This window comes from Tamandua tetradactyla, chromosome 5 (assembly GCF_023851605.1).
Source record: "Tamandua tetradactyla isolate mTamTet1 chromosome 5, mTamTet1.pri, whole genome shotgun sequence".
In the NCBI taxonomy this organism is placed as follows: domain Eukaryota; kingdom Metazoa; phylum Chordata; class Mammalia; order Pilosa; family Myrmecophagidae; genus Tamandua; species Tamandua tetradactyla.
The window spans coordinates 28,797,186-28,818,579 of record NC_135331.1 but is presented as its reverse complement, the minus strand read 5'-3'; the positions used below and the strand labels follow the sequence as shown (position 1 = coordinate 28,818,579).

The 21,394-nt window shown below is 40.2% G+C and overlaps 1 protein-coding gene across 1 annotated transcript; it reads left to right on the top strand.

Moving 5' to 3' along the window:
- Positions 1-8,341: 8,341 nt before the first annotated feature.
- LOC143683013 (olfactory receptor 13A1-like) lies at positions 8,342-9,313 on the top strand. The gene has a single exon (XM_077159342.1). The coding sequence runs from the start codon at positions 8,342-8,344 to the stop codon at positions 9,311-9,313; it is 972 nt and encodes a 323-aa protein (XP_077015457.1).
- The last annotated feature ends 12,081 nt before the right edge of the window (positions 9,314-21,394 follow it).

Sequence of the window (21,394 nt, the reverse complement as noted above, 5' to 3'; positions counted from 1 at the left end):
AACTTGGTAAGTGAAGTCATGCCATCCCCACTATGTGGGACATGACATCCAGGGGTGAAAGTCTCCCTGGCAACATGGGAGATGACACCCCAGGATGAATCTGGCCCTGGCACTGTGGGATCAACAATGTTATCCTGGGCAGGCCATGGTGGCTCAGCAAGTAAGAATGCTTGCCTGCCATGCCTGAGGACCCGGGTTCGATTCCCGGTGCTTGCCTATGTAAAAAAAAAACAATGTTATCCTAACCAAAAGGGGGAAAAGAAATAAGGTGTCAGTGTCAGTGGCTGAAAGAGTTCAAATAGAGTTCAGGGGCTACTCTGGAGGTTGATTCTTATGCAAGCTTCAGTTAGACATTTCTACCTATTGTAACTTGACAAACCCCAACTAAAACCATCCCAACCAATCCTAAAGAACACCTAGAGCAATAGATACTATTCTACAAAGTTCCATGCACTAGGGTAACTCAACCTACAACCTCCAGATGGGTCCCTGGGCTAGATAAGTCCTTAACCCTAAAGGGCTCAGCCTTTCCAGAACTTCAGCTAGTTCCATCTCCCTATCCCTTATTATTGGCAGCCCTTCCAACATGAAAAAGTTAGAATGGGCATAGCCCAAATACCCCTAAAGAGTGGGTAAAAGATCAAAGGAGAAGGTGGAATTATACAGAGAAGATAGAGTTTAAAAAATGAGCATGACTGCTGAATCATTACACTGATATTTCTTTTAGTCTCCAGTATCTTAGAGCAGCTAGAAATAGAAACCAAAATTGTGGAGTTGGAACCCACAACAAACTCTGAAATCTGTCCTACAACTAACTGCTGTGCTGTGCTGGCTGTGATTTGAAATGCATTGCTTTTTTATACATATTTATTTTTCACAAAAAAAAAAAAAAGAGTCGAATGTGGTGGCAAAAAAAAAGTATTTACTCCTTCTAGCCTCCCAGGTTCTGGAGTGGCTAGAAGGAAAAATCTAAGAAAATGGTATGGTAGCCCATGACAAACTCTGGGATCTGTCTTGTAACTACTTGTTGAAGGGTGCTTTGAAAACTATTGCTTTTTTCTTTCTTTGCCTTGTATATACGTTACATTGTACAATAAAAAAAGTTTTTAAAAAAGAAAGTATGTGCATGAAGGTTTTTCTCAATAAAAAAATAAAATAAAATAAAAACCATTTGAGTGACCTTCATGGCTCACCTTGGTCTTGGGGAAGAGGATTTTTGGGTCCCTTTCTGTCACCAGGGAGCTGGGCAGGGGCTGGACCCCACTGTGTCCTGTCATGAAAGTGGCGGATGAGGGTGGAAGCCACCAGGCAAAGAGATCAATTTGCTGTTCCTTACTGTAATATTCCATCCTCTTTCTCTCACTCTTCCCTGGATGCTCTACAGTGGGTTCTTCTGCCCAAAAGGAGCTACAGAGTCATTGATTCAGACACTTCCTGCCTGTTTAATTCACCCACACAGTGAATTGAGACAGAAATGGGAAAACTGCCAATAAACACAAAACATGGATAAAGGATAATTGAAATAAAAGAGACTGTACTGCATGACCCCATTTACAGGACATCCAAGAAGAGACAAAACTAATATAAGGGTTTAGATATAATTCAGTAATTTGGGGGCAGAGGGCAAAGGAAGGCAGAAAGCTGACGACAAAAGGACAAAAGAAAGCACTCTGGGGTGATTGAGGAGTTCTGTGTGTTGACTGAGCAATAGTTGTATGGTGTGAATAATCACCACAATTATAATCTTGGGCTTAATACTGAATACACTATGACACAATTGATTGAGAGTCTTTACTAAAAGGGGAAGAGGGTAAATAATATGCACATCTGATCAAAGCATATGTTTTCTGCAAACAGCTGTGCAATTTGAATTAAAATCCAGCCAGAATAAACCCTGCTAATTTGATTTATAAAGTTTCAAAATTCAGAAATGAAAATGAAGTGCTAAAGGAGCACTGAATGGAAATGTAAGCAATTATTGCTTTGCTTAAATGTAGGAAAAATAATAAGTTGCATAAAAGAGACAAAAATACTCACAGAATACACTGCACTGTTGCATGTATTTTAATAATATGTATAATTAGTAGAATACAAAGTTAGACAGTATAGCTTTAACTGAATTGGTTTAAAGTTTAGTGAATTCTTCTACTCAGGAACACATGAAAATATAATGGTGAGGCTTTCAAAGCAAATATTGAGGAAAGCACTGCTAGAGAAATTGCCTGCAGTGCTGGGCTGCTATTGCCCTTAGAAATTGAGGTTCAAATTGCCCAAGTATATCCTCAGCACTAACAGAGGATAGTAAATGCGTTAGAAAGCACTAACTTACAGAAAGCATTGGTCATGAGTCATAGAGCCGAGTTTAATTGCCCCTGAGAGATTTCCCTTGGAGTCTGTCTCCCCAGCACAAATATCTGCCCCTGGTCTTGGGAAAACAGAGGTTGACTTGAAGACCAGTTAAATCCCAGCCCAGAAATACAGGCAAGAGGGCTAGAGATGCACTTCACAGGTCAGATGTCTGTGGTTCCTGCATCTCCTAATATGGGTTGAAGCCACTTTTCCAGAGAGTCCACCAAGGTCGCTGGAGTGTAAAAAGGTGAGTGAAGCATTGTCACCCCTTCCTCTGGATTGTAGGCAGAAATATGGAGCTTAGAAAATATTTATTCCACAGTAAGAATGGAATTGTTCACATTTTAGGGACTAAATATGGGGAATTCTGCAATTTTCTAATGGCAGCATGTTCTGGATAAATTAACACCTCAAGTTTATATAAAAAACACATGACCAAGGATAAGATTATTACAGAAAACATCTGATTTCCTGCTCTATTACATAAAAGGCATAATATCGAAACTTTTTCATGGTTGTTGAGTTTATTCCTCTTTTATTTTATGTTTTGTTTAATACCTTGTTTACTCTCTCAACTGCCTTGTTGGTAAAACAAATTTTACGAATCTAAGAATCATGTCCATCATTAGAGAAGACTTGGGGGTCTCCTACTCTGCTGTGGCCTCCAGAGAGAACTTTGTGAAATGGTTGCAGATGCAAAGCCCTTACCCCAAACTCAGCAGATTGACATTCAAGAATAGATAAAGGTGCCAGCTATTAAGGAAAGGAAAATATTAATCCCCTCATACTAGTTCTGGCACTGCTTTGCTAATAGTGGGTTCAGCGCTTTGATGAGGTTCATCTAAATATTGTTGTCATTTAAACTCAGAAGTCATGACACTCAGAGAGAGAATACAATGGGGCAAGAACACGTGATACAAGGTCCATAGACAGGTGATTCTTCCCAAATATATTTTAGCATGCATCAAGATGCACAATCTTTGCTGGTCCAGGGGGAGTCTTTGGCCACTAAATTTCATTGGCTTTATGTTTGTTTAAGTAGCTATAGATTACAGAGAAATTGCACGGAAAATACAGAGCATTCCCATGCACTCTCCCTCCACTTCCACCATGTAGAGTTTCCCCTATTATACAGTCTGCGTTAGTGCAGAACATGTGTTACAATTGATGAACCGATATTGATTTATTATCTTAGATAAAGCCCACAGTTTGCCTTAGGTTTCACTCTTGCATTGCAGAGCTCTATGTGTGTTTTTAACTTTTTATGTTGAAAAAGTTTAAAACTTTCAGGACACATGCAAATACAAATTCCAACATACCCAAACCCCCCAGATACACAAATACACCGACTTAATTTTACCATCTTTACTGGCATTCTATCTGTAAGTAATCCACTTATCTATCACTCTACCTAGCTATCTTCTGAACATTGGAGAGCAGCTTGCACACATCATACTCCTTGAATCCATGCACATTTCTTATGAACAAGTATATTCCCTTATGCAATCACCCTAAGTGCAGTTACCAAGTTCAAGAAATTTGATGTTGATAGAAAACTTTACAGCTATCTTCCCTTTTTTTCTTATAACCCAATAATGTCCTTTTGAGCTTCTTTGACTCCATGCTTAGATCTCTTCCAATATCATGTATCGCACTGCATATTCATTATGTATTTAATTTCTCTGTCTTGTATTTTGTAAAATTTGGCAGACACACACACAAGGTAAATCTTCACATCCCAAACCCTCCAGAGCAGTGGGATTCATCACACTGACAACATTGTGGTATCTTCACCATCATCTTTTACTGTAACTTTCCATTCACCCCAAACAGAAGCCCTACATTGTGCATTAACTTTGCATGGCCCCTTCCCCACCCGAACCTCATAGTAGGCTGAACCCTACTTTCAGTCTCTAGGAGTTTTTCCTCTAATATTTTCTTTGCTGTTATCATGGAGCTTAAAAGTAACATCCCAAATCTGTAATAATCTTGAGGGCTTCACTATCAATTGACATCTCAAGGGCATACAAAAGTATGTCCTTTATCCTCCAACTTTATATAGCTCTGAAGTCAAATAAAATATTTATCATTATGAGCTCAAAACCGTTGATTCCTCACCACATTTTATGCATTTCTGTTTAGATCCTTTAGAAAGAAAAAAATAGAGTTGCAAATAAACATATAATGGTACTGGCATTTATATATACCTATTTCATTATATTTACTGAAATCTGTATTTCTTCATTTGGCTTCAGGCAATTTTCTATAGTCCTTTGGTTTCAACCTGGAGGAATCCTTTGGCAATTCTAGTAAGACCACACTGATAATGACAAATTCCCCCAGATTTTCTTGATCTGAGAATGCCTAAATTCTTCCCTCATTTTTCAGAGACATTTTTGCCACATACAGAATTTGTGGTTAGCAATTCTTCTGTCATTTCCTGATAATTAATGTTGTAACAACTTTAGATCCACTTATTGGCCATTGGCAAATTGTGGTTTGTGTGCATTCTATCTCACCATTCATTCCCTTGGTATTGAGTAGTTTGACTTTGTATTTTTTGGTTGTAAGGATGTCACCTAGTCTGTATATGAGTTTTTGGTCACTTACAAGTATTGTGAATAATTCCTCCCAGTCTTTGACTTCCCTATTCATTTTTAATAGTTTCTATTGATGAGGAGGTTTTTAATTTCTGAAGAATGTTTTATCAGTGAATTTTTGTGCCCTCTTTAAGAAATTTTGTCTATGAAATGTTGCCTACCAGACGGCAAAGATATTCTCTTACATATGCTGTCAGAAACTTCAAAATTTCACCTTCTCTCATCAGGCTATAGCTAATCAATTGTCAATATATATGAAGAGTGACACAGCAGTCAAAGTTTGTACTTTTGCCATATGACTGCTCACTTCTTCCAACAAAAGCTATTCAAAAGATATTCCTTTGCTGTTGAATTTTTTGTTGTTGTTGTTTGCCATAGAACTGTTTAACACATCGTCACAAAAATCACTTAAGATATATGGGTCTGTTTTTCAACATTTACTCTGTTTCATTGATTTATTTGTCTCTCCTTAAACAAAATGAAATTGTTGTGATTATTGTAGCATTCATCATTCCAGATCTGAGGCCAGGTACTGTAAACCCTCCAGATGTGCTCTCTTCAAAACTGTTTTCTCTTTTATAGGTTCTTTGGGATTCTATATCAATTTTAGAATCAGCTTTTCAATTTCTGTTTTTAAAAATTTTTCCTAGGATGGGCCACGGTGGCTCAGCAGGTAAGAGTGCTTACCTGCCAGGCCCAAGGACCCGGGTTCATTTTCCGGTGCCTGCCCATGTAAAAAGAAAAAAAAAATCTTTCCTAGCATTAGGCTTGAGATTTGGTAAAATCTACAGATAAGTTAAGATACTACTGGCATATAATATTCAGTCTTCCGAGTCATGAAATGATATATCCGCTATTAATTTCTCTGTAATTTCTCATAGATTTTTAACTAGATGTCCGAGTTTACATAATCTTTTGTAGGCATATCTTTTCTGAGTTTTGCTTATTTGTGCTGATTTCATAAAAGGAGTTGGAATGGGTTTTCCTTCCATTGTTTTCCAAGTTTCTGCAATACTTATATTTCTTCATTAGATCTTAAGCTAAAAATCCCAAGTATAGATATCCAAGTGAAGATTATTTTTACAGGGATTTCAATGTATCACACCACTGTAAATGATTTTTATCTTTTCTGTTTCTTTTGGGTGGATTCTTAAGTTGCATTTTCTTTTCCAAAAATATGTATGCATTTCCTGTTTTCAAGTTTTTTGGCCTAAACATTATTGTAACATTCCCTTACTGTGATTATAAGCTGTATATGATCTGTAGATATATTCTGTCTGTCATTGTTCTTAATGGTAATTACTGTTTTTCCTCCTTTATTTTCTTAATTAGTCTTTCCAGGCTATTATCAAATTGTATATCTTTCCGTATGACCCGTGCTTAAATATGTTTATACTCTCTGGCACCTTAATTTTATTTCAGAGATTTCTGCTATTACCTTTACTATTTCCTTCTTTCTACTTCTCTCTATTCAAGTGGGTTGACTTGTTGCTTCTTAAATTAGAAACTTAGAGCACTGACTTTATATATTAACACTCTCTCCTAACATATATTTAATTGTAATATAATTTGTTTATAAATTTCTCACCAATCACTGCACGTCTGTTCCCCAAAAAGTATGATATGATGCAATTTCTGGATCATTCAACTCAAAATATTTTCTAATTTTTCATGGTATTTCTTGGATGTATGTGTTATTTAGAATCTTGCCATCAAATTTCCATACGGCTAGCATTACTCTAGTTATAATATTGCCATTGATTTCTAATTTATTGTCATCAGCAAACATTTGGAAAAATTTCAGTATTTTAAAATGTATCACATTTATCCATTTTAGGAGCAGCACCTATCTAGATGGATAACGTACCATGTTTTCTGATAAAGGAGAAATCGTGGCCCATTTACACATTTCTGCATTTCCTCGGTTCCCTTGGCTAAGGTTCTTGCTGTGAATTTATTTTCTTCTGATTGGCACTTGCAGGATTTCCAAGTAGAGATAAGATACAGGGCCTTTCTATTTCTGTTACAGTGGGGAAGGAGAAGTCTGAATTGTTTCTTTGTGTTTATTCACTCTGGACCCAAGTGGCCAAGTCAGACATAACCAGATAGGACTTAAAGTTGAGTCCAGGCCTCCTCATAAAGAAACCCTGCCAGAGGCACCAGGGCCCTCTCAGGAAGACCTTCCACATCAAGCAGGAGGATTCAACTTAGATGAAAGCTTGGGGTGACATTGATCAGTGAAAAGGAGGGAACACCTGTATTGGGGTTTCCTTTAGGATGGTCCCCGGTAGAATATATGGGGTGGGTGTCAGAACAAGAAACAGGACATGCAGGAGATGACAAAAATACAGCCTAAATTAAAAGATAAGAATGAGATCTGGGGATATTTGAGAGATGTTTAGGATATTTTACCTCTAGGCCTTGGAAACCTGGTTGGATGAGACGTATCGTTTGCCAAATGAACAAATGTCTCTTCAATGCCTGTTATGGCCAGGAACTAAAGCTAGGGAAATAAGCCAAAAAGGAGGCTCTGCTCTCAAGAAGCCTACACCTGAGAGTTGAATGACTGAGGGGCCAAGTGGGTAAGATAACTGGAACAAGCACAAGATGGAAACATTGGGGAGCAATGGTGACGAGTTTGAGTTTGAAGGGTCTGTAGTTCATTAATGCAGAAAACCACAGAAGTGCTTGAGAATCACAGGTCTGTCATTTGGGAGGGAGATCACCTGGAGTGATAGGTCTGCAAATGTCAGACTGTGGGCAGAACCAGCCACCAGAGTGGGAGGATGGACCAAAAGGATACAGAATGAAGAAAGATGCCCAAGGACAGCTGTGAGGAATCATGCACAGGAAGGAGAGGCATGAAGATCCCCACCTTAAAATGGCTGAAAAGGGCAGCTACTGAGAAAGGGGCCTGAGATCCATGGTTGTGTCAACTGATGCATAAAAGCCCAGAGATGACCCATTTAAAGGGATTGCTGTGGGAGCAGGAGGCAGAAGCAGTGTCCCCATGGCCATGTCAGCAAATAGCAGTGCATGGATGGGACAGAGAGAGAGAGAGGGAGGAACAGACAGTCCTCTGCAAGTCATGTTCTCCTTGGCCTCACTGAAGAGGAAGGTTAGGGTGAGGGCTGGTGGGCCCAGAACACAAGTCTAGATGGCAAATATTTCAAGGGGAAAATGAAATGAAAAGGCAATGAAGGATATGTGGTTTTCAGAAAAGCATTGGTTTGATGATGTTTGGAGAAATAAATGGGCATTCAACCATTAAACCATTTGACTCTTTCCCTTTCCAAAAGCAGGATGGGTTATACAATAGACACAAAATAAAGATAAGCCTGAAACACTTATTATGTCACCTTTGCAGTTTCCAGAGGGAAGAGTTAGCACTCATGACCACGTGGAGTGGCCCTGGAGTCATACCTGGACATCTGGTTAAGTCCAACCAGACGCTGGTGACAAAGTTCGTGCTGCAGGGGTTCTCAGAGCACCCACAACTGCAGCTGCCCCTGCTCGGCTGCTTGATCTTTCTCTACACCTTGGCTCTTGTGGGAAACACTCTGATCATTACCATCATCACCTGCAGCTCTGGCCTCCACAGTCCCATGTATTTTTTCCTGTTCAACCTGGCCACCATGGACATCATCTGCACTTCTTCTGTGATTCCCAAGGCACTAGCATGCCTCGCCTGGAAGGACAACACCATCTCCTTCCAAGGTTGCATGGCCCAGATCTTCTTCCTGTCCTGGTCTACATCTGCTGAGCTGCTGCTGCTCACAGTCATGGCCTATGACCGTTATGTGGCCATCTGCCGGCCACTGCACTATGGGACCCTGATGGGCCTGTGGCTCTGCCTGGTGCTGGCCTTGGGAGTCTGGGTCTTCTGTGCCCTGAACTCCTCCATCTACACTGGGCTGATGGCACAGCTTTCCTTCTGCGGCCCTAACGTAATCACTCACTTCTTCTGTGAGATCCCTCCACTGTTACTGCTCTCCTGCAGTCCCACCTATATAATCAGCGTCATGACCCTCGTGGCCGATGCCCTCTGTGGATGCACCAACTTCCTGCTCACCCTCGTGTCCTATGGCTTCATCATTGCCAGCATCCTACGCATCCGCTCAGCTGAGGGCAAGAAAAGGGCCTTCTCCACCTGCTCCTCCCACCTCATTGTGGTCTCTGTCTACTACTCAGCTGTGGTCTGCGCCTACATCAGCCCAGCCTCTAGTTATAGCCCTGAAAGAGGCAAACTGGCTGGAGTGCTGTACACAGCTGTGAGCCCCACCCTAAACCCACTCATCTACTCACTGAGGAACAAGGAGGTCAAGGCAGCCCTAGGGAAACTCTTCTCCTTTTGTAAATATTAAATGCCACTCCTCTCTCCTGTACTGCCCAATATCCAGTTTTTGGAGACCACACTTACAGAACTCAGACATAGATATCACTGTCTAAGAAAATCATTCTCAGCTTTGGCTGCTGGTCACATTGGTGTTGCTTTGCATGGGTCTGTGGTTTGTTAGATCGAAATGTGTATTGAACTGGCATGGTATCTCATGATAAGCACATAATAAATTTGGGTCTGCAGAAGCAGACATAGTTTCTGAGAGGCTCTCTATCATGCATGGCGTGTTCTGAGAAATGTGCCAGTCTCTTGGTAATTGCTCAGAGAAGCCTGACATCTAAAACTACACCTTAGGCTTCTCCTGGTCCCATCTTCCTTAGACGCCATCCCCATTTTCTCACACACTATGCCCTTAAGGAAAGGGTTAATCAGTTTTATCAGTATCAGATGTCTTTCGTCCAATATTGCCCCCTCTAATGTACTGCCCCATTCAAGCACTTCCTTTGCGCATATACTTGTTCACAGGGTTCTATTTGCCAGCATCCCCACTGCCTAAGTACACATTCATACTTTACATTCTAACCAGCTCAAATGCCCCCTCCCTTCAAAGCCTTCCATCATCTGAGCCACAAAGAGCAATTTGTACTTCCTGGAACTCTTATGGTCTGAGATACTTTGAAATTTGTTGCTTTTTTGTATATATGTTATGACAAAAAGGAAAAAAAGAGAAGGAGTATAACCAGGAAAACAAGTTTTAAGACATTGATATTTCTTTGGGTCTCCAGTGTCTTGGAGCAGAGAGAACAAAAAATGAAAATTCATGGAACTCTAATCCATACCAAACTTTAATAAAATCTGTTCTATAATTACTTTTTAATTTTAGGTTTTTGCTTCTAGCTGCTCTAAGATACTGGGGACTAAAATAACTATCAATATAATGATTGCACAATCATTCATTTATTAAATCCTACCTTCTCTGTATAAATCCACCATCAGCTTTGATCTCTCTCCCGCTCTTTAGGGGTATTTGGGCTACGTTCTTCTTAACTTTCTCATGTTGGAAGGGACTGTTGATAATATGGGATAGGGTGATGAGACTAGTTGATGTTCTGGAGAGGGTGGTCCCTCTGCACTTTAGGACTTATCTTGTCCAGAGACCCATCTGGAGGTTGCAGGTTTCTGGAAAGTCACTGTAGTGCATGGAAACTTTGTAGAGTCTATGTAGTGCCATAGGTGTTCTTTAAGATTGGTAGGAATGGTTTTGGTTGGAGTTTGGCAAGTTATGATAGGTAACAATGTCTAACTGAAGCTTGAATAAGAGTGATCTCCAGAGTAGCCTCTTGACTCTATTTGAACTCTCAACTACTGATACCTTATCTGTCACATATCTTTTCCCCCTTTTGGGGAATGGCCACTGTTCTAGTTTGCTAGCTGCCGGAATGCAACACACCAGAGACAGATTGGCTTTTAATAAAAGGGGATTTATTTTGTTGGTTCTTCAGAGGAAAGGCAGCTAAGTTTCCACTGAGGCTCTTTTCTTACGTGGAAGGCACAGGATGGTCTCTGCTGGTCTTCTCTCCAGGCCCCTGGGTTCCAACATCTTTCCCCGGGGTAATTTCTTTCTCCATCTCCAAGGGCCCGGGCTGAGCTGCAAGTGCTGAGATGAGGAATGCCAAGCTGCTAGACTGTGCTACATTGCGTTCTCTCATTTAAGCACCAGCCAATTAAGTCAGAAGTCACTCATTGCAGCAGACACACCTCCTAGCCGACTGCGGATGTAATTAGCAACAGATGAGATTCACCTACCATTGGCTCATGTCCACAGCAACAGAACTAGGTGCTTTCACCTGGCCAAGTTGACAACTGAATCTAACTACCACATGTCCACCCCTTGTCAACTTGGCAGCTACTCACATCACCTTAAACAGGTGCAAAATATTCTCTTCTGGCTGTGGACCTGTGAATCTCAAAATAAGTCTGGTGCCAATATGCAAAGGAGGATAGTCAAAGGATACAGATTTTCATTTCCATAGGGAGAAATTGGAAGGAAGATCTGCAGGCAAACACCATTGGATTTCCAAGTCTGAAAGTCATTTATCCTTCGGCTGTAGAAAGTGGCAGTCCCACCCCTTCCAAGGGCCTATGCAGTGGCCGGCCTCTTTCCAAATCAACCTTGGAGAACATCGAGGAGACCACCTCTGGGCTCCACTCTCTCCAGGCATCAGGGCCACCCCTGGGCTCTCTGCCATTTCTGGGGCGCACGCTCAACCCCTCCACATGGTGGCAGCCAGGCTCTCCCAGTCCCCCAAGGAGCGTGCTACGCCTTTTCCAAGGCCCGAGGCTGCACAACTATTCCACTGCAATGAGAGGGGAGACTCATCCTCGCCCTTCAGGGTAAACTCACCCTCTCCACACATACAGGTGGGTCCACTCTCCTGGCCGAGGTTTCTTGGCTTCAGACCTGAACTTCCACGGTTCTCACTCTGCAAACTCCAATCTCTCCCTTTTGTGTCCTCCTCTGTCAAGATTGGCGGTGGTTCCATTTACACCAACAGTCTCTTCAAGCCCTCCAGGACTTCTCCATCATTCTCTCCACGGTTCCTCCAAAATCTTCCCTTTAGCCATCCAAAAACTGTTCCAACATATCTGGTATTTGCAAACCGCAGCAGCACCCCACTCTCCGGTACCAAATCTGTTCTAGTTTGCTAGCTGCCGGAATGCAACACACCAGAGACAGATTGGCTTTTAATAAAAGGGGATTTATTTTGTTGGTTCTTCAGAGGAAAGGCAGCTAAGTTTCCACTGAGGCTCTTTTCTTACGTGGAAGGCACAGGATGGTCTCTGCTGGTCTTCTCTCCAGGCCCCTGGGTTCCAACATCTTTCCCCGGGGTAATTTCTTTCTCCATCTCCAAGGGCCCGGGCTGAGCTGCAAGTGCTGAGATGAGGAATGCCAAGCTGCTAGACTGTGCTACATTGCGTTCTCTCATTTAAGCACCAGCCAATTAAGTCAGAAGTCACTCATTGCAGCAGACACACCTCCTAGCCGACTGCGGATGTAATTAGCAACAGATGAGATTCACCTACCATTGGCTCATGTCCACAGCAACAGAACTAGGTGCTTTCACCTGGCCAAGTTGACAACTGAATCTAACTACCACAGCCACTATAAAAAAAAACACAGAAAACTACAAGTGCTAGAAAGGAAGTGGAGGAATAGTCACATTCATTCACTGTTGATAGGAATGTAGACTTGTACACCCTCTCTGGAAAGCAGATTGGCAGTTCTTCAGGAAGTTAAATATATAATTGCTATATAATCAGCATTTCCATTGCTAGGTATTACTCAGAGGAACTGAAGGAGGGACATAAAGGATATTTGCACACCAATGTTTATAGAAGCATTATTCAAAATAGCCAAGAGATGGAAACAGCCCAAATATCTGTCAATGGACCAGTGGGTGAAAAAAGTAGGGTAAATACACACAATGGAATATTATGCCACAGTAAGACAGAATAGAGTCATGAAGCATGTAAAAATGTGGATGAATGTGCAGGACATTATGTTGCATGAAATTAATCAGAAACAAAAAGACAAATACTTTATGGTCTTATCATATGAACATAAATGAGCAAACTGAGAGTTAAAGTTGAGGACACAGGTTTGAGGGTAGAGATTGGGCATTTGATGGTAAAGCAGTACAGAATGTTCAACAGGACTGATTGTAAAGATCCAGAAATGGATAGAAAAATAATATCTGATGGTAGCACAAAACTGTAAGTGTGCTTAACAAAGATAAGTGTGAGTAATGTTGAAAGAGAAAAGCTAGGGGCATGTATGTCACCAGAAGGAAAGATGGAAGATAATGACTGGGACTGTGTAACTTAACAAAAACTTGAGTGGTCAATGATGGTGTTTAAATGTCCAAATATAGGAATGTTTTTACATGATGAGTACAAATGAATGTCAACACTGCAAGGTGTTGAAATGGGATGGTATATGGAAAAAACGTACAATCAATGCAAACTAGAGTCTATACTTGAAAGTAACACATTAATATGCTTCAAGTAAATGTCACAAGGGCAATACACCAATGCTACCTGTCAATAAGAGTGAGATATAAGGAAGGGGTACTTGGTGGTGGTGCTTGTTATCCTGTTTATTTTATTATACTTAATTTTATATTCTTTTTTTACTTTTATCCTCCCCTTTTTTGTAGAAGAAATAGAAATACCCCTCATATAGATTGCGATAGTGAATGCATAACTATGTGATTATACCAGAAACCATTGATTGTTTGTTTATGATGGGTTATATAGTGTGTGAGTTAAACTGTTTAAAAATAAGTAGAAAGATAGAAGTGCTGGATAAAGTGTGGAGAGAGAGATGTACCTATTCACCGTTGGTAGGGAAGTAGAATGGTGCAGCTCCTCAGAAGGCTGTGTGGTGGTTCCACAGGAGCCTAAGTGTAGGGTTGCCGTATTATGCTGCAACCTTATTCGTAGGTATATATTTGGAGGAACTGAAAGCAGGGACACAAATGGACATTTGCACATTGGTGTTTACATTGACTGTATTCATGAACACACTACTTTGGACATGACTCCAAGGGGTGTAAATATCCCTGGAAACATGGGACATGACTTCTGGGGATGTGCTTGGACTTGGCATCATGAAAATTGAGAAAGTCTTCTGGAACAAAAGGGGGAAAAGAAATGAAACAAAATAAAGTGTCAGTCATTGAGAGATTTCAAATAAGTCAAGAGGTCATTCTAGAGGTTATTCTTATGCATAATATAGATATTCCTTTTTAGTTTTTAGTGTATTAGAATAGCTAGAAGGAAATACTCAAAACTATTGAACTGTAATCCATTAACCTTGATTCTGGAAGACAATTTATAACAATATACTTTTGCAGTGTGATCACGTGATTATAAAAACCTGTGGCTGACACTTCTTTTATCGAGCGTATGGGCAAAAGAATAAAAAATAAGGCACAGAAATTTGTACACCAACGTTCATAGCAGCACTATTCACAACTGCCGAGAGATGGAAACAATCAAGGTGGCCATCCACACATGAGGGGATAGGCAAAATATAGTATATACATATGATGGAATATAATGCAGCAGTTAGACAAAATGATGTCTCAAAACATATGACCACATGGATGAACCTTGAGGACCTAATGCTGAGTGAAATAAATCAGACATAAAAGGACAGATACTGTATGATTTCATTAATATGACTCTGATAAGCTTCCAGTGCTTTGAACAATCTAGAAGGAAAAATTTGACATGAAGGACAAACTCTGGGACCTGTTTTGTAGCTACTTCATGAAGTGCGCTTTGAAAACTATTGCTTTTTCCTTCCCTCACTTTATATAGAATATATATATTACAACTAAAAATGTTTTTAAAACATCATATTTAAAAAATAATTATCTAATTAATTAGATGACATAAATTCCTGAAATCAAAATTTGAAAATATTTAGTCATGCAGATCACTACTATAGCATAGCTGATATTTGTAATAGCTGTCTACCTGATATTTTGAGAATGTACACAGTTTTGATAGTCAATCAACTGGTTTTTAAGACAGTGTTTAATATTTAGAACCTAAGAAATTCTTATATCTCTATCTATAGATTTTTTCCTTCCCTGCTTTAATTTGAAGTTTGCCTATGAACCCTATGGTAAAAACAGGCTTTACAATAATTATTTTATTTAAATATGCTTATGGATAAACTAAGATAGCCATTTTTGGTTGCTAAGATTTTCATATGTTAATCGTAAAAAAATATTTCCATCTTTATATTTCCCTGAAATTGAGAATTGTTTAGTAACATAGGTCATTGCTAGAGCAATTTAGATATTTGCAATAACTTTCTTCCTGATATTTTGAACACATTCACAGCTTTGGCAGTGGATCAAATGATATTTGTTAATGTTTAATATTTAAAGTTTAAGAGACTCTGCTATCTGAATTTGTAGATTTTTTTTCTTGTTGCCTAAATTTTAATTTGGTTTGTGAACTAACTGCAAACACAGGTTTTACAGTGATTATTTAAATATGCCTATGGCTTAAGCTAAGATATACATTTTGGTGGGTTTTAGTGTATTGTTTGTTTTCTTAAATAAAAATGTTTGAAAATTTAAAAATAAGGATCAAAATAAATAAATAATAGGGGGATAAAGGTGTGATGGTTATTTTCTAGTGTCAACATGGCCAAGTGATGACACCCACTTTTCTGCTCAGACAACTACTGGCCTGACCACTGCTGCAAGGGTATTTTGTGGCAGGTTGATACACTGGAAGGCTGTTCTATGAGATGATTCAATCAGTTTGGAGACTTTTAGGATGGAGGCTTTTTCACTGCTTCTTCAGTCAGTGAGCCAAGCCTGTGGAGCTCATCCAGAACTTTCATCAAAGCTGTCAACTTCACAGCCTGCCCTGCGGATTTTGGACTCTTTCGTCCCCATGGTTGTGCAAGACACCTTCATAAATTTCATATTTACAGATATTTTGAAACTTCATCTTCTGTGTGAATCTAAGGGGAGAAATGTGTATTTGGTGCAAAATTTATATTTTAACTAGTGCATTTCCTATTTTAAATTGTGTGGTCAGTTTAATTGCACACCGTAAGTATACGGAACCTTGAATAGGGCATGAGATTTTGTTGGTTTGTCCAGGTTAGTGTGATGCCCCCAATGAATCCCAGAGTGATCTGGACAGTGAATACAGTATTTGCAAAATCTCCTTGGGGGAATGGGGAGAAAGAGGGAAATACTCAACTTACCCATTTGGAGAATTCCTGATATTTTCACAAGCAGTAGGGACATCAAATCAATAGGATGCACCCTCAATCTTACAGTTCACCCCTATGAAACTTATCCCTGCAAAGGGTAGGCTAAGCCTACTTAAAATTAGGCCTAAAGGTCATCCCCAGAGAACCTCATTTGTTGTTCAGATGTGGCCTCGCTCTCTCTAAGTCAACACAGCAAGCAAACTCACTGCCTTCCCCCTCTATGTGAGACATGACTCCTAGGAGGTGTAAACTTCCCTGACAACACGGGACAGAAATCCTGGGATTAGCTGGGACTTGGCATCAAGGAACTGAGAAAACCTTCTCAACCAAAAGGGGGAAGAGAGATGTGATAAAGTGTCAGTGACTGAGAGATTTCAAACAGATTTGAGAGGTTATTGTGGAGGTTATTCTTATGCATTATATAGATATCACCATTTTTGTTTATGGTGTATTGGAGAGGCTAGAGGGCCTCTACTGAAACTGTAGAGTTGTGTTCCAGTAGCCATGTTTCTTGAAGATGATTGTATAACAATATAGCTTTTACACTGTGACTGTGCAATTGTGAAAACCTTGTGTCTCATACTCCTTTTATCTAGTATATGGACAGATGAGTTTAAAAATATGGATAAAAATAAATAATAAATGGGACAAAATTTAAAATAAATTGAGTAGATTGAAATGCTAGTGATCAATAAGAGAGATGGGTAAGGGGTATGGCACGTATGAGTTTTTCTTTTTTATTTCTTTTTCTTTAGAGATGCAAATGTTCAAAAAAAGATCATGGTGATGAATGCACAACTACATGAAGATATTGTGAGTCCTTCATTGTGCTCCATGTATAGGATATTTGTACATCAAGAATGTTTGTATGTCTGTTTGTCAAAGTTTGACAACAAAAATATTGATTAACAAAAAGAACACAGATTATCAGGAGATAGGAATAGGATAGAGATTGGACAATTGGTGCTGAAGGAATATGGATAGTGCAACAGGATGGATTGTAAAAATTTTGAAATGGATTGCACAATACTACCTGATTGTAGTACAATAATATAAATAGGCTGAATGAAGCTGAATGTCAGTATGATAGAGGGAGAAGGGTTGGGGACACATATGAAACCAGAAGGAAAGATAGAGGATAAAGACTGACATAATATAATTTAGGAATAACTAGAGTGTACAATTATGGTGATTTTTAGGTCTCAGAAAAGAATTCTAAGAGCAAAAGCAGTTCCTGCTGCAGAGGCCCCTCAGCCCCCCTCCTCAGCATCCTTGGCAGGTCCAAGGATCCAGATCTGAACCACTTGCCATAGTGGGTGGTGGTGTGTCCTCCAGATGAATGAAGACATCCCAGATAACTAGAAATACTGTCGAAATCTGTCTCTGCTGATAACACCCTCCCCTACCAGTGCCTCACCCTGCCTGATACATGCACATCAAAGGAGAATAATGCAACAATACCCCAGCACCCTACCTTACCCTAGGCCAACAAGCTCCTTTGTTCATACAGTCTTGTTGGCATGATTTTTTCTTTAAAAGGTGGCCCCCCAAGAGGCGGACCAGGGTCACTTTCCTAATTCCACAGACTTCTGTGCCAGTGGCTCCCTTCTGCTTCCTCCCTGCTTTCTCTCCCCTAATAAATCTGTTGAGCTTTGACTCCTGGTCTCATGTGGAATCCTTAATGACTCCATGTACATATGTACTACAGTATACATATTTAAAAAATGTTTTTGTATGTGGGAGAACAGATGAATGTCAGTATTGCAGGGTGTTGAAAATAGATGGTATAGGTGGAAAAGTACAATCAATGAAAGCCAGGGTCTGTGGTCAACAGTAACATGGTATTATGCTTCCACTAAATGTAACAAAGGCATTATGCCAAAACTAAATATCCACAGGCAGGAGGAGGGAAAGGGGTATGGATTCTGTGTGGAAGAAAAGAGAAAAGAAAATGTCTTCAGATAGAGTATGTTGGTGAAGTCATGTCTACACTACTAGGCTGGATTGTATGATGTGTGGATAAAACTGTTTAAAAATGAACAGATAGAAACAAGTGCTAGAGAAAATGTGGAGGAAGACAAGAACCTCTTCACTGTCAGTAGGGAAATGAGAGGTGCAGTCCCTTGGAGGACAGTGTGGTGGTTCCACGGGAGGCTAGGGGTGGGGTTGCCCAATATCCCTGCAACCCCATTGCTCAGTATATACCTAGAGGATCTGAATATTGAGACACACAGGACATGTGCACACTGGTGTTTATGGGAGCAGTGTTCCTGATCCACAAGGAATGGAGGTGGCCTAAGGTTACAACAACTGAGGAATGGAAAGGGGTCTATGATATATACATACAATGGACTACTGAGTGGCCACAAGAAGAGGTGAAGTTGGGAGGCATGCAACTAGATGACTGAACCTTAAGAATGAAGGTTGAATGGATGTTGAATGAAATGTCAAGAATAAAAGACAAATATCATGCCTCAATCATATGGACTAAGTATAATATAAAAATTCAATGAAATAAAGCTGTGAGCATGAGTTATCAGGTTGGGGCTTATTGTAAGGGGTCCTAGATTGTAGGCTTTTACAGCAGGCACATATATTCATGAGGTGTGTGCTGGTTTGAAAGGATGTATGTCCCCTAGAAAAGCCATGTTTTAGTCTAAATCTCATTTCATAAAGGCAGAAAAATCCCTATTCAGTACTGCATGTTTAAAATTGTAATCAGATCATCTCCCTGGAGATGTGATTTAATCAAGAGTGGTTGTTAAGATGGATTAGCTGATAACACATCTTCACCCATTTGGGCAGGTCTTGATAAGTTTCTGGAATCCTATAAAACAGGAAAAATTTGGGGGAATGAAAGAGATTCAGAGAGAGATAGAGAAGAATGACAGAGCCACAAGAGCCCACAAGCCAACGACCTTTGGAGATGAAGAAGGGAAACACCTCCTGGGGAGCTTCATGAAACAGGAAGCCAGGAGAGAAAGCTAGCAGATGATACCTTGCTCGCCATGTGCCCTTCCAGCCAAGAGACAAACCGTGACTGTGTTCACCATGTGTCTTCTCAGATAAGACAGAAACCCTGAACTTCATCGGCCTTCTTGAACCAAGGTATCTTTCCCTGGGTACCTTTGATTGAACATTTCTATAGACTTGCTTTAATTGGGACATTTTCTCGGCCTTAGAACTGTAAACTGCCAACTTATTAAATTCCCCCTTTTAAAAGCCATTCCATTTCTGGTATATTGCATTCTGGCAGCTAGGAAACTAAAACAAGGTGTAACTGCTGATCCTAAAATCTGAGATACTGAGCTGTTTGCATATAACATGATCTTTCCCAGAAACTTTGCGTACTTATGTGACACCAGAGACTCAGAGTTAGAGCTCTGAAGCGAAGACAATCAGCAGTACCCCATACAGGAGCTTTTTTAAAGGTTGAAAAAGGGAACAGACTTCAACTAGAGATATGAATGAAACTGATCTGGATAGGAATAAGGTATACTGGAAGACAGGGTAAAAGATTATATCATCCACATTTCAAAACCTCAACTTCTGTGTGAGACTAAAGGGAGAGATGCTTATTTGGTGCAAAATGGATATTATGGGTAGTGCATTTCCTAATTTAACTTTTATAGTCAGGTTAGTTGAACTCCATAAGTACATGGAATCTTGAAAAGGGCATTGGATTTTGTCAGTTTGTCCAGGTTAGTGCAAAACCCAAATAAATCCCAGAGTGATTGGGCAGTGAATAAAGAAATATTTGTGGGGTCCCCTTGGTGGAATGGAGAGAGGGGGGAGGTGTTCAACTTCCCCATTTGGAGAAATTTTAGGTTCTCACAAACTCTAGGGACAATCAAATCAGTAGGACCAGCCCTTGATCTTGGGGTTTGTCCCTATGATACTTATCCCTGCAAAGGTTAGGCTAAGCCTCCTTAAAATTAGGCCAAAGTCACTACCAGAGAACCTCTTTTGTTGCTCAGATATGGCCTCTCTGTCTAAGCCAACTCAGCACGTGAACTCACTGCCTTCCATCCTATGTGGATCATGACTTTCAAGGGTATAACTCCCTGGCAACATGGGACAAAAAACCTGGGATAAGCCAAGACCCAGTGTCAAGGGAATGAGAAATATTTCTTGACCAAAAAGAGGAAGAGAGACATGAGAAAAAATAAAGGTTCGGTGGTTTAGAGATTGCAAGCAGAGTCAAGATGCTATCCTGGAGGTTATTCGTATGCATTATATAGATATCCTTTTTTAGTTTATGGTGTATTGGAGTGGCCAGGTGGAAGTACCTGGAACTGTAGAGCTGTATTCTGGTAGCCACGATTCTTGAAGATGAGTGTTTAAAGATATAACATTTACAATGTGACTGTGTGATTGTGAGAAGCTTGTGTCTGATGCTCCTTATATACACTGTATGTACAGATGAGTAAAAAATATGGATAAAAAGAAAAGAAAGAAAGAATAAAATAAATTGCAGAGAAGGACTCACTAGTGTTCAATGAGAGAAAGAGGAGTGAGTGGTATGGTATGAATGAGTTTTTTCTCTTTTCTTTTTAGTTCTTTTTCTAGAGTTATGCAAATGTTCTAAAAATTATCATGGTGATGAATACACAACTATGTGATGATATTGTGAGCCACTGATTGTGCACCATGTATAGAAAGTGTGTGTGTGAACTGGGGAAACACATGATACTGTGTCAAACATCTGGGACACCCAAATCAATAGGCCAAGCCCTTGATCTTGAGGTTTGTTCTTATGAAGCTTAAGTATGTGGCAGACAAGCTTAACTTACCTATAGGTATGCCTAAGAGTTACTTCTGGAGGACCTCTTTTGTTGCCCAGATGTGGCCTCTCTCTCTCTCTCTAAGCCCAACTCGGTAAGTGAAGTCACTGCCCTCCCCATTGTTGGGGCAAGACATCCAGGGGTGAAAGTCTCCTTGGCAATGTGGGAGATGACGCCCAGGGATGAGTCTGGCCCTGGCACTGTGGGATCAACAATTTCATCCTGACCAAAAGGGGGAAAAGAAATGTAACAAATAAGGTATCAGTGGCTGAAAGAATTCAAATAGAGTTCAGGGGCTACTCTGGAGCTCTTATGCAAGCTTCAGTTTGACACTTCTACCTATTGTAACTTACCAAACCCCAAATAAAACCACCCCAGCCAATCCTAAAGAACACCTAGGGCAATAGACAATATTCTACAAAGTTCCATGCACTAGGGTAACTCAACCTACAACCTCCAGATGGGTCCCTGGAGTAGATAAGTCCTTAAACCTAGAGGGTCCAGCCTTTCCAGA

Excerpts from the sequence above, each read along its gene's own strand:
- LOC143683013 (XM_077159342.1), top strand. The coding sequence starts at position 8,342 with ATGACCACGTGGAGTGGCCCTGGAGTCATACCTGGACATCTGGTTAAG.